Source organism: Typopeltis vanoorti, chromosome 11 (assembly GCF_054136105.1).
Source record: "Typopeltis vanoorti isolate ZY-2024b chromosome 11, IOZ_Tvanoo_1.0, whole genome shotgun sequence".
Lineage (NCBI taxonomy): Eukaryota > Metazoa > Arthropoda > Arachnida > Uropygi > Thelyphonidae > Typopeltis > Typopeltis vanoorti.
In genome coordinates, this window is record NC_143559.1 from 109,631,123 (window position 1) to 109,643,668 (window position 12,546).

The following is a 12,546-nucleotide window of genomic DNA, read 5'->3' on the forward strand; positions in this document are numbered from 1 at the left end:
TTATAGTTACAAACTAAAATAGCATTGAATGTGAGTGATAAACGTATCGCGTGTACATGATTAACTAGTTGTTGCTAAGGAACGTTCTGTAGTTTGCATTGAAGTTCATTTCCTGTGTGTTAAGAGATCTAATTAGGGCTTTCTATATCTCTGGGAGTATTAAACCCTGGTTCCTGTTAAGGTTATCAACAGAGCGAGCGACTGTAGCTGCTTCTTTAAACATTCAGGAGTGGTAGTCTTCTTCTATGTAAGTGGAACAGCTTTTATCCCACTCAATGACATGGTTAGTTATAGAAAAATGAGATGACAGGCCTGATATGTCTTGTCTGTTGTTTTTGACTTAACCAATGTGCTTCTTCTGTCTAATTTCGAGGCTTCTTGATGTCTGCTCGATGTAACTTGAACCACATGAGCATGGCATATAGGAAACTCCAGCATATTTATAGAAAGGATGGTTATCTTTTGGAGATCTTAGTAGTTTACAAATTGTTTTTATAGGTTTGAATGTCACTCTTATTTGTGTGGTTTGAGGAGACTAGCAAGCTTGTTGGAGATGCCACTCACATACAGAATTGTGATAGTTTTGATATATTGAGCATCCTCTCGCTCTCTTTGTGGTGGTTCAGAGAAAAGGATTTTGTTGACGAGTCTTCGTGGGTAGCCATTCAAGTACAGAATATTAGATATCAATGTTAACTCGTCTTGAAGATCCTCTGTTGTGATGCGGACAGCTCTTTTCTTTAACATATGTACTACGCTGAGTTTATGAGAAATATGGTGTGAGGAGCTGAAATGTAGATAGCTTGACCTCCTCAATAAGATCAATTCCATTCATCATTCTATTAAATTTACTCTGGAACTTCAAAGAAACAAACAACTGCCATTCTTAGACATCTCAATTAAGAAGCAAATTAATGGTCATATAAACTAGCAGTTTACAGGAAATCTACAAATACAGGTCACTATCTACATTTCAGCGCCTCTCACCATATTTCTCACAAACTCAGCATAGTACACATGTTAAAGAAAAGAGCTGTCTGCATCACAACAGATAACAAGGATCTTCAAGACAAGTTAACATTGATATCTAATAATCTGTACTTGAACAGCTACCCACGAAGACTCATCAACAAAATCCTTTTCTCTGAACCACCACAAAGAGAGCGAGAGGATACTCAATATATCAAACTATTGCAATTCCGTATGTATGTGAGTGGCATATCCAACAAGCTTCCTGGTCTCCTCAAACCACACAAAATAAGAGTGACATTCAAACCTATAAAAACAATTTGCAAACTACTAAGATTCCTCAAGATAACCATCCTTTCTATAAATATGCTGGAGCTTACAATATTCCATGCTCATGTGGTACAAGTTACATCGAGCAGACATCAAGAAGCCTCGAAATTAGATAGAAGGAGCACATTGGTTACATCAAAAACAACAGACAAGACATATCAGGCCTGTTATCTCATTTTTCTATAACTAACCATGTCATTGAGTGGGATAAAAGCTGTTCGCCTTACATAGAAGAAGACCAGCATCCCAAATGTTTAAAGAAGCAGCTACAGTCGCTCACTCTGTTGATAACTTTAACAGGAACCAGGGTTTAATACTCCCAGAGATATGGAACACCTAATTAGATCTCTTATCACACAGGAAATGAACTTCAATGCAAACTACAGAACGTTCCTTAGCAACAACTAGTTAATCATGTACATGCGATACGTGTATCACTCACGCTCAATGCTATTTTAGTTTGTAACTATAATCGTTAGAATTTTACAGTTATTCATATTTGTGTAATGTTTTTTAATCTAAGTGCTTGTACCCTGAAGATGCCAACAGTTAAAGTTTGGTGAAACTAGTAGGTTTAATAAATATTTATTAGTTAACACTTGATCTATTGTCCAAATAATTACTCTAGTTAGATGATCAAGAAACTAAACATTCATTATAAATTGTTCTTTTTTTGTGTGTGTGTTTTCCTATAACAGTATATTGAAAATGGCTATGAACTTAGCAAAAAATTTACAATAAAAATATTAAATGTTTCTGGTGGTAATATTTTATAATGAAAATGAAATCAAAACCACGATGATTTGACACTCTTCAATAGAAATCCTAAAAAAAACAAATGTCACTAAATTCCATTCTACCAATGTGCAATTATTCGTATCAGGTCAAATCATTTTTGCAAAATGAAAATCCATGAAATGATTTGCAAACCACATGGACACCCTGTATATTTTAACTCCTATATTTTATTAAATTCAATACAGCCAGAGCAGAATTCTTGAAATATAATTCTAACAAGTTTTATCCTTAGTATCCCTGCAATGTTCTGATTTAAATTAAACTTGGAATGATACAAAGTTTTGCAAGGATTCAAAACACCAAATTTGTATAAATTCCCATAAACCAGAGTCCTGGAATAACTTGTGTGCAGACAGTCTTAGAAAACTGAAATATAAGATATGACAATATTAGAGTTTTAACAGATAACAGATTAATGTGGAGGAAAATTGTTGATAGGAAATTAATAATGATGTAACTTTTTCATGTAATACCATCATAATATCCTGTACACCCTCTGAGGGTACTTGTCAGGAATTTCATGATGAGTATATCCATGGAGAGATGATCACTGCAGGAGACCCAGGTTAACCGTTATTCACAACAAGTACCTATCATACCTCTCATTAAACTCATTCAATGCCAGGGCACTCAAAACTAATTCTGGCACGTCATTCCACTCATTCACTACTCTCCAAGCCACATTCTTACACAAATTCCTAGGGTGACCCCCTAGTTCTCTCTATTATCATGTAGTGAAAATTTTCTTTTGTGTCAACTCACAGAACTCTGTTAATAATGCATAAGTTTCTATCATGGCCCTCTTTTCCACCTATCAATTAAAGTTTTCAATCCACACACCTTCAACCTATGTTTACAGGGAGCATGCTACAGACCTGTCACCAGATTAGTCACTCATCTCTGAATACTCTATACCACCTCCTGATCCATAAAAAACCAAGATGACCAAATCTTGCACCATAGTTGTAAATGAAGCCAAACCACAGTCTTATAAAGAAGGATAATAACCTCCTTATCTTTACTAATTATTATGTTTTTCACCATTCAAGTAATCCTTTGAGCTTTTATCAACGCTTGCAATATTCTCTCTCTGAACTTTAACTCTGTCCACCATTATCCTCATTCTCTTAGATTTCATTCTGCCATATACTATTTCCTGGTGTATGTCAGGCAGTAACCCCTATCCAAGCCAGAAACTTCACATCCGTTCTCATTTGCTCTAACTTATATAATAGTTTTCCACATGGTATTCTGCCAAATACCTTTGAAAAGTCCAGCAGTATCATGGCAAAACCATTTTCTTTATCTAATTCTGCCATCATTTTATTATAAAATGTGAATAAATTACCAAGACAGGACCTACCTTTCAGAAAGCCCACCATATATTTCTATCCAGCCATTCCTGAATTTTACCTGGAACCAACTTTCCCAATACTTTAACCACCACCACCTCTGAGATATTAATTCGTCTGCAATTTGCTACTTTTGTATGGAGTCACCTTTATGTAATGGAACCATCTTATCCTCTTTCCCTCTCATGGAACCTTGCCAGAGCTGACACTTACAGTGGATATCCTGTGGATAAGTTGTTTAATAATAACTTTGTATGAGGCACTGCAGTTCTCTTGCATGTTCTTGGGCCAGCATGCTATCCAGTCACACCATATTTACATTGATATTTTTCAATATGCTAAGCATCTCTAGTTTTTCTACCTCAATCTGTCACATCAGTAACTGAAAAGTCTCCACCTAGATGATACACCATTGCCAAGTGATCACTTAGTAGCACAACTATTTCTTCTGCTTCTGTCACTTTCCTAACATCAGCACAGTAAAATTATCCTACCATAATCATTCTTCCCCTTTTGAATCTACTTCAGCCTACTTAGCTAATTTTCTCTCATAATCTGATTTAGCCTTCCTTGTCATACTAGTTACCCTTCTTGCTTATGGTAAGAGCATGCTGATCACTTTTTTCTTTATACTCCCTAAGTGCAGCTCCTGCTTTATATCACTACTCGGCTTATCCTCCTGACCTTAGGTATGCAGTCCAATAATGCCTTTCTCAACCATTCCTGACCACTTCCCATGCACTATTCACATTCTCTTCTTGTAGCTTCTTATGCCATGGCACTACTCCAAGCTGCCACCTAAGTTTGTCATAATCACCAGCTTTGCAGTTCCACAAAAATTCTTTATGACTGAGAATTCAACATGTTGAGCAACTTCCCAGAACAAGACAAGTCACACCATATTTATATTTCTGATGCTATTACAACATTCTCAAATCCCTAGTCTTTTCATGATATATGCTATTTTAGGTAATTATTCATTATTAACTATATAAATTCTCTTTGCATCTTCCTCCTTTCAATCTAAGTCCCTCATATAATTACTTGGCATGCACTCATTGTGCTAATCTGCCAATGCATGGCATCCATATCTTACTCTGGAATCCCTGATCTATAGCAGCAATATGTTTTGACCTGCTGGCCTCTATCTTATGCCAGATGAAATGAACCATCTTCCTCAGATCTAAATCCTCTTTAACTGTTACTTTTTGTTGGTTGAAGTTCCTCAGCTACCATTTATAATACCCCACCTCCTGTCCTATTCCCTTTATCTTCTCTGAACAATATAATACCCTTGCATTCTATCCCTGTAACTATCATTTTTCAGTCAACCAGAAAATAATAGAGATACATGAACTGACCAATGCAAAAAAACTCTTCTCTTTTATTTCTGATACCTCTAGCATTTGTGTACATGCATTTCCGCATCCTCTTGGGTCCAATGCAACCCTTGCACAATGCCATTACCAACTCATTCAGATTCAAAATGTAAGAAACTGTACCAAATCTTTATTGATCATTTGATCATTCTTGATGATCACTCATTTGTCTCAGGGGCAGCTAGATACAAACTTGACTGGATTCTCCCCCCCCCCCCAAAAAAAATCTCTAGTTTCCCTGAATTTGCACTTTCAAGTTCTCACTCCAAATAACAAAATCCAAAACCATTCAAATGCGGTCCATAAGACACACACACACACACACGTTTTAAAAGAGGTAAACCATGAATAGACATATCGGTACACAATAAATAACGGAAAAAACTCACGTAGAAAGATTATTTATTAGTATAATTTTCGCCTGTGTGTCACAGGCATCTTCAGTACATTAAGCTCAAAATTAAACACTAACTGACAATTTCAAAAGGCGCCACCTAAGTAGCTGGTGTTAAGATAACTAAAAAGGTCAATAACTTTCCTAAAAAATTAATACAATAAAAAGTCAGGAAAGATTAGCTGATTTGTAAAGTACTACTCCCATAAAGGGGATAGACGTAAGCCGTCGGATCTGTTTAAGTTAGGAGAATGAAGTAGAGTTTCACATGTTTCTTTATAAAGGCGTTCCATGAGAAACTGACTTTTGTGAAGAACTCTTGTCTTTCTCCAATGAACTCTGTGTCTAGTGAAGATGGCATGTTCAGAAAGTCCAGACTTTTCAGGTTTAAAGTATTCAATATAAGATTGGTATTCTTCTAGCAGAATAGAGGCAGATCTTCCTGTTTGTCCGAAATAAGATAATCCACAAGAGCACAGAATCTGGTAGACACCTGGGTGATTAAGATGTGGAAGCTTGTCCTTAGAAGTGAAAAAGGTGGAGATTTTTCTAAACGGTCGAAAGGCAACAAGAATATTCAGTGGTTTTAAAACTTTTGCTATACGTTCACTGATGCCTTGTACATAAGAGATAGTAATGCGCGTTATTTCCTCTGTGTTCGAAGAGGAAGACATATTAAAACTACTCAAAGTTCTTTTAATGAAGCAATTCTTATAACCATTAGATAGAAAGGAAGAAGTTATGTATTGTAGTTCTTTCTGTAAAAGATCGTCTGTAGAACAAAAGGAGTGGGCCCGATGAACCAGTGTTTTAATAGTTCCTGCCTTTTGACTGGGATGGTGATGAGATTCCGCATGGATATAATGGCCAGTATGCATCTTCTTTCTATAAACTGAGAAATGTAGGTTACCATCTGGTTGGCGAAGAATTAGAAGATTTAAAAAGGCTAACTGCTTATTTGATTCTACTTCTAGGGTAAACTTGATCCTAGGATGAAATGCGTTTAACTCAGTGAGAAATTGTTGAAGTTCATCAGAAGAGCCATTCCATGCAAAAATGTCATCAACATATCTGAACCAATGCATAGGTCTGGCAGAAATATTGTCAAAGATACGTTGTTCAAAATGTTCCATAAAGAAATTGGAGATAGCAGGAGAAAGAGGATTACCCATTGCTGTTCCTTCAATTTGTTGATACAACTTATTTTTAAAGGAAAAATAACCAGAATTTATTACAAAATCAAATACGCTTACAATGTCCGAAGGAAATTCCTGTTGTAGTAATTCAATACTTTCCGAAAGAGGCACATTTGTAAATAAAGAAACAACATCTAAACTGATCATGATATCAGAAACGTCCAAATGAAGATCTGAAATTTTATTTTTGAAATCCAAAGTATTTTTTATATAAGTATCAGTTCTTCTAGTTGAAGAGGAGAGTAAATTAGATAAAAATTTTGAGATTTTGTAAGTGGGCAACCTATACAATCTACGACTGGTCTCAATGGAATGCCTGGTTTATGAACTTTCGGAAGACCATACAATCTAGGTGGACGACCGAAGAAGGTTTTAAGTTTTTTCTTTTGATCTTCATTCCATGTAGCTTACCTAGATCCAGTAATAATACTATTGATATAGATAAAGTAGTCATAAATGTTTCCGGACGTCCACTAACAGACTGTGAACGTTTTGTTTTATCAAAAGGATATGATTTCGCTGTTATTACGCCGAATAAGGTGCCAATTATGGATTTTTTTCATAACATAGACAGGGGTATTCGATCCTTATCCCAAAAAACAGCAACAGATTACGTTTTGAATGTGCACAAATTATTTTTCATGACAAGCCTCCTCGTCCTAATCTTTCTTACTCTGAGTTTAAAGCATTGAAATCACTGAAGAATAACAATAATTTAATAATTACGAAAGCTGATAAGGGGAAGGCTATAGTGATTCAAGATAGGAAGGAATATAAGAGAAAAATGTCTCTTTTACTTCGTGACTATTCAACTTATAGGCCTCTTACATCGGATCCTACCCGGAGTCAATTAAAGAGACTTAATTCTCTTATAGATAATGTATCTACATGGAATGAAGATCAAAAGAATAAACTTAAAACCTTCTTCGGTCATCCACCTAGATTGTATGGTCTTCCGAAAGTTCATAACCCAGGCATTCCGTTGAGACCAGTCATAGATTGTATAGGTTGCCCCACTTACAAAATCTCAAAATTTTTATCTAATTTACTCTCCTCTTCAACTAGAAGAACTGATACTTATATAAAAAATACTTTGGATTTCAAAAATAAAATTTCAGATCTTCATTTGGACGTTTCTGATATCATGATCAGTTTAGATGTTGTTTCTTTATTTACAAATGTGCCTCTTTCGGAAAGTATTGAATTACTACAACAGGAATTTCCTTCGGACATTGTAAGCGTATTTGATTTTGTAATAAATTCTGGTTATTTTTCCTTTAAAAATAAGTTGTATCAACAAATTGAAGGAACAGCAATGGGTAATCCTCTTTCTCCTGCTATCTCCAATTTCTTTATGGAACATTTTGAACAACGTATCTTTGACAATATTTCTGCCAGACCTACGCATTGGTTCAGATATGTCGATGACATTTTTGCTGTATGGAATGGCTCTTCTGATGAACTTCCACAATTTCTCACTAAGTTAAACGCATTTCATCGTAGGATCAAGTTTACCCTAGAAGTAAAATCAAATAAGCAGTTAGCCTTTTTAAATCTTCTAATTCTTCGCCAACCAGATGGTAACCTACATTTCTCAGTTTATAGAAAGAAGACACATACAGGCCATTATATCCATGCAGAATCTCATCACCATCCCAGTCAAAAGGCAGGAACTATTAAAACACTGGTTCATCGGGCCCACTCCTTTTGTTCTACAGACGATCTTTTACAGGAAGAACTACAATACATAACTTCTTCATTTCTATCTAATGGTTATAAGAATTGCTTCATTAAAAGAACTTTGAGTAGTTTTAATATGTCTTCCTCTTCAAACACAGAGGAAATAACGCGCATTACTATCCCTTATGTACAAGGCATCAGTGAACGTATAGCAAAAGTTTTAAAACCACTGAATATTCTTGTTGCCTTTCGACCATTTAGAAAAATCTCCACCTTTCTCACTTCTCCTAAGGACAAGCTTCCACATCTTAATCACCCAGGTGTCTACCAGATTCCGTGCTCTTGTGGATTATCTTATTTTGGACAAACAGGAAGATCTGCCTCTATTCGGCTAGAAGAACACCAATCTTATATTGAATACTTTAAACCTGAAAAGTCTGGACTTTCTGAACATGCCATCTTCACTAGACACAGAGTTCATTAGAGAAAGACAAGAGTTCTTCACAAAAGTCAGTTTCTCGTGGAATGCCTTTATAAAGAAACATGTGAAACTCTACTTCATTCTCCTAACTTAAACAGATCCGACGGCTTATGTCTATCCGCTTTATGGGAGATAGTACTTTACAAATCAGCTAATCTTTCCTAACTTTTTATTGTATTAATTTTTTAGGAAAGTTATTGACCTTTTTAGTTATCTTACACCAGCTACTTAGGTGGCGCTTTTTGGAATTGTCAGTTCGTGTTTAATTTTGAGCTTAATGTACTGAAGATGCCTGTGACACACAGGCGAAAATTATATTAATAAATAATCTTTCTACGTGAGTTTTTTCCGTTATTTATTGTGTACCGATTCTAAACCCTGCACACCATTCTTCTCGAACCATCTTTCAAGTGACTCCTTAGCAATCAATATCCTTCCCAATTCTGTCCTATCATACCCAGATAGCAGACTCGATCTTTATTTCATCATGCTTCATTTTTGCATCTTTCTGCAACTCTTTCTCATTGCATCTGTATAAATCACATACTTTATGAGGCACATAATGGAAAGTCAAAAGGTGACACACACTGCATGCTACACCAAGCTATGTGATTTAATGCCTGGTTATAACATTAGCAAACTAGTAGCACATCATGGAATTTATCATAGAAGACAAATATTTATAATATAACAGTTTATGTTTATTAATGATTTTGTACGATTTACACTTTTTTTTTTATTAATATTGTAATAAAGATAGAATTAATAATTTTTCTATAACTTTCATATTCTCTTTCCTAATGAAAATTAATTTTTAAAATACACTTCAAAAATATGAAATAATAAACTGAAAAAACTAGGAAGTGTATGTTAACTAATGACTATTATTAATTAGAATTTTAAAAAAAATTATAACACCACCAAGACTGTTTATGATGTTATAAAAATTATTAATCACTACAGCACCAGTCAACTGTACAAGTAAAAGGATACTTGACTTTGTGTAGCCCTTACTATTAAGCATTATTTCAGGAGCTCTGTACCACCGTGTTGCTACATATTCTGTAAGAAAACCTGTATGATCATGATCTGGGTCAGCAACTCGTGCTAAACCGAAGTCACATATCTAAATCAGAAAATAATAAGCGTGGTTAAAAACATTCTATAACAAACAAAATCTCTCTCTCTCTCTCTCTCTCTCTCTCTCTCCCACACACATGCACACACACTGAAGAAACAGACAAAATTATAGAAATATTAAAATACAATCAATCCTCTATCCATCTAATACATTACAAATACTTCACTCAATAAAACAAGCTACTATTCAAAAGCCACAATTCCCAGTTTGAATCTGAAACCCCATAGCATTAATACTATTTTAAAAGAAATCCCACTGTAGGAAACCAAACCAAACCTTCCACTAATGGACAAGATCTCACTTTTTTTTCCCAAGTAGGCTGTTATATCCTAGCAATGAAATGTGAAATAAAAGAACGAACCAGTCTTCTTTCCAAACAGTAGTTGATAATTTTGATATAATTCAAGTTGAATAATTATGCAATCAATGCAGTGTATGTCATTTCCTCCCCTTATATATATATACAAAGAATATGATTGGAGTATTCATACTGTACTGATATTCTGTTTGAATGTCAGTATCAATACAATATTTGGTATGTTTATATGGTATAAAAACCATATAAACATACAAAATATTGTATATATTTTATACCATAATAAAATTAGTTTAATCCTTTATCCAAGTGTGAGCAAACAAAGTTTGCGCCTGAAGTATCTTCAGGACTAGGGTAAGGTGATACAACACCAGGGAAACTCGTTGCAAAGGTGGAGAAAGCTACCAACACTCCTATCTCAGTATCTCCTATAATGCAAAACACATCTCCTTGCGGATATGTCTAATGTTATGCATTAAAGGAAGGCCACTGCCCAGACTAGTTTCGACCTTTATTGAGGTCTCTTCAGTGGGAGCCAGGCCCTAGTGGTAGCTTTCTCCACCTTTGCAACGAGTTGCCCTGGTGTTGTATCCCTGGTGTTGTTTCGACCTTTATTGAGGTCTCTTCAGTGGGAGCCAGGCCTCAGCATGCTTTATTCTCCAAAGGCCGATGATGAGAGACATGAACTCCCATTCGACCTCAATAAAGGTCGAAACTAGTCTGGGCAGTGGCCTTCCTTTAATGCATAACATTAGACATATCCGCAAGGAGATGTGTTTTGCATTATAGGAGATACTGAGATAGGAGTGTTGGTAGCTTTCTCCACCTTTGCAACAAGTTGCCCTGGTGTTGTATCACCTTACCCTAGTCCTGAAGATACTTCAGGCGCAAACTTTGTTTGCTCACACTTGGATAAAGGATTAAACTAATTTTATTATATTATACTCTAACCAAGTGAAAAAATAAACTTTCAACATATTTTATACCACTTATTTTTATATCAGATTCACACACAAATTAGTGCTGATGCATTTATAGGTTTTGCAACATGTGCAAAGAACAGATTAAGAAAAAAAAGAAGTAATCTATTGGTGGTGTTCATGGTTTATAAAAACCTAAAATCTCCCTAAAAATGCTTGATACTATCCAAAAAAGAAGGCATTCAGCTTAATAAATTATCCTATCATGGACTGACACTAATAACTTTCTAAGGAGATGCTGCATTATGTCTTTCCAATAAGTACTTTAATGGCTGCAAAACTGGCCAAATGCAATGACAGAATATATAAGCACTATGGGTACAAAATTAACAGTCCTATCCCAGTAAAATTAGGTATAGGAAAAGTCAGCTTACCTGATAACGGATCATTTGACTTAAAGTGTAAAATGATAGTGTGCTGCACACATCTGTGTATCAGTGAATTTAAAAAAAAAAAAAAAAAAAAATTTTACTTGTTTATATAAGATCCTAATCAGATCATATTACTGCTCATATCCGACCACCAGGATTTGAAAGGATGAAAGAAACTAGAAATATGGTTGACAAAAATGATTTCAGGATTGGGGTTGGTTGGTTGTTTTTATGACCAAAGCAACTAAGGCTATGAAGAGAGAGTATGTCTGTAAATTGTGCATTTCTTCTGGCTGTTTTAAGGGATGAAAAATCCCAGTTTCCAGGAGGAAGAACCCTGCCACCACCACATGAGATTGGTTTATCCACCTTTAGTTGAAAAGCTCTTATAAAGGTTATGAATCCTTGGCAGGATTTGAACCAAGGTTTTAACAACCTAGGGGCATTGTTGATACTGAATAAGCAGGATTGGGGAACTCTGGCTACGAGGATAAACTCAGGGCACATAATTTGCAGAGTTGGTAGATAGAAAATGAAGAGGTGACAAGATTGAGGCATTTAAGCTGTTGAAAGATATTTAAGAGTCATTGTTCCTGTCCCCCCCCCCAGCAAAACGGGGGGGGGGGGACAAGAACAATGACATTATGACGAGCAAGAGTGTGAAATCTTCTGCAAGAAGAGTGATGGATGCATGATATGCACTGCCTGAAAAAATAATGGGAGTTCAGATAGTAATTGATTTGAACAGGGAGTACACAACAGTTTGTGGTGTCCAAAGTGGAACTTGACTGCTGCATTCCATGACTCTAGGGAGGTCATGGATAACATCTAATAACATCTAGTATTTAGAATGAATGGACAAAATTTTTGTAATTACAGATGTAGTCCAACTACAAAATCAGTCATCTATTCCAAAATGGGAGGTACAATCAAAGTGTGAATGGAAAGGACACACACACACCAACATCATTATGTCATCCATAATTTAACATGAAGTGTATTTATGAAATGTCTCTTTCTAACATTTTCTTTAAACAGATAAATAATTCTGATAGCCATACATATAATTACTGGAATTTTGTCCATTAAGTTGGTAGATATTTCTAAAATTTACAACTATACATGAAAGAGAGAGATCAAAATGTTCTAGATGAATATG

General features: G+C 35.3%; 1 protein-coding gene across 2 annotated transcripts in view; it reads right to left on the reverse strand.

Moving 5' to 3' along the window:
- Positions 1 to 12,546, reverse strand: part of rl (Mitogen-activated protein kinase rl) — a 203,535-nt gene that overhangs the window by 105,457 nt on the left and 85,532 nt on the right. For both annotated transcript variants that reach the window (XM_090400971.1, XM_090400970.1), the window contains exon 5: positions 9,573 to 9,705. In XM_090400971.1, coding sequence (XP_090257097.1) covers positions 9,573 to 9,705 — 133 coding nt within the window. The remainder of the gene's footprint in view (positions 1 to 9,572; positions 9,706 to 12,546) is intronic.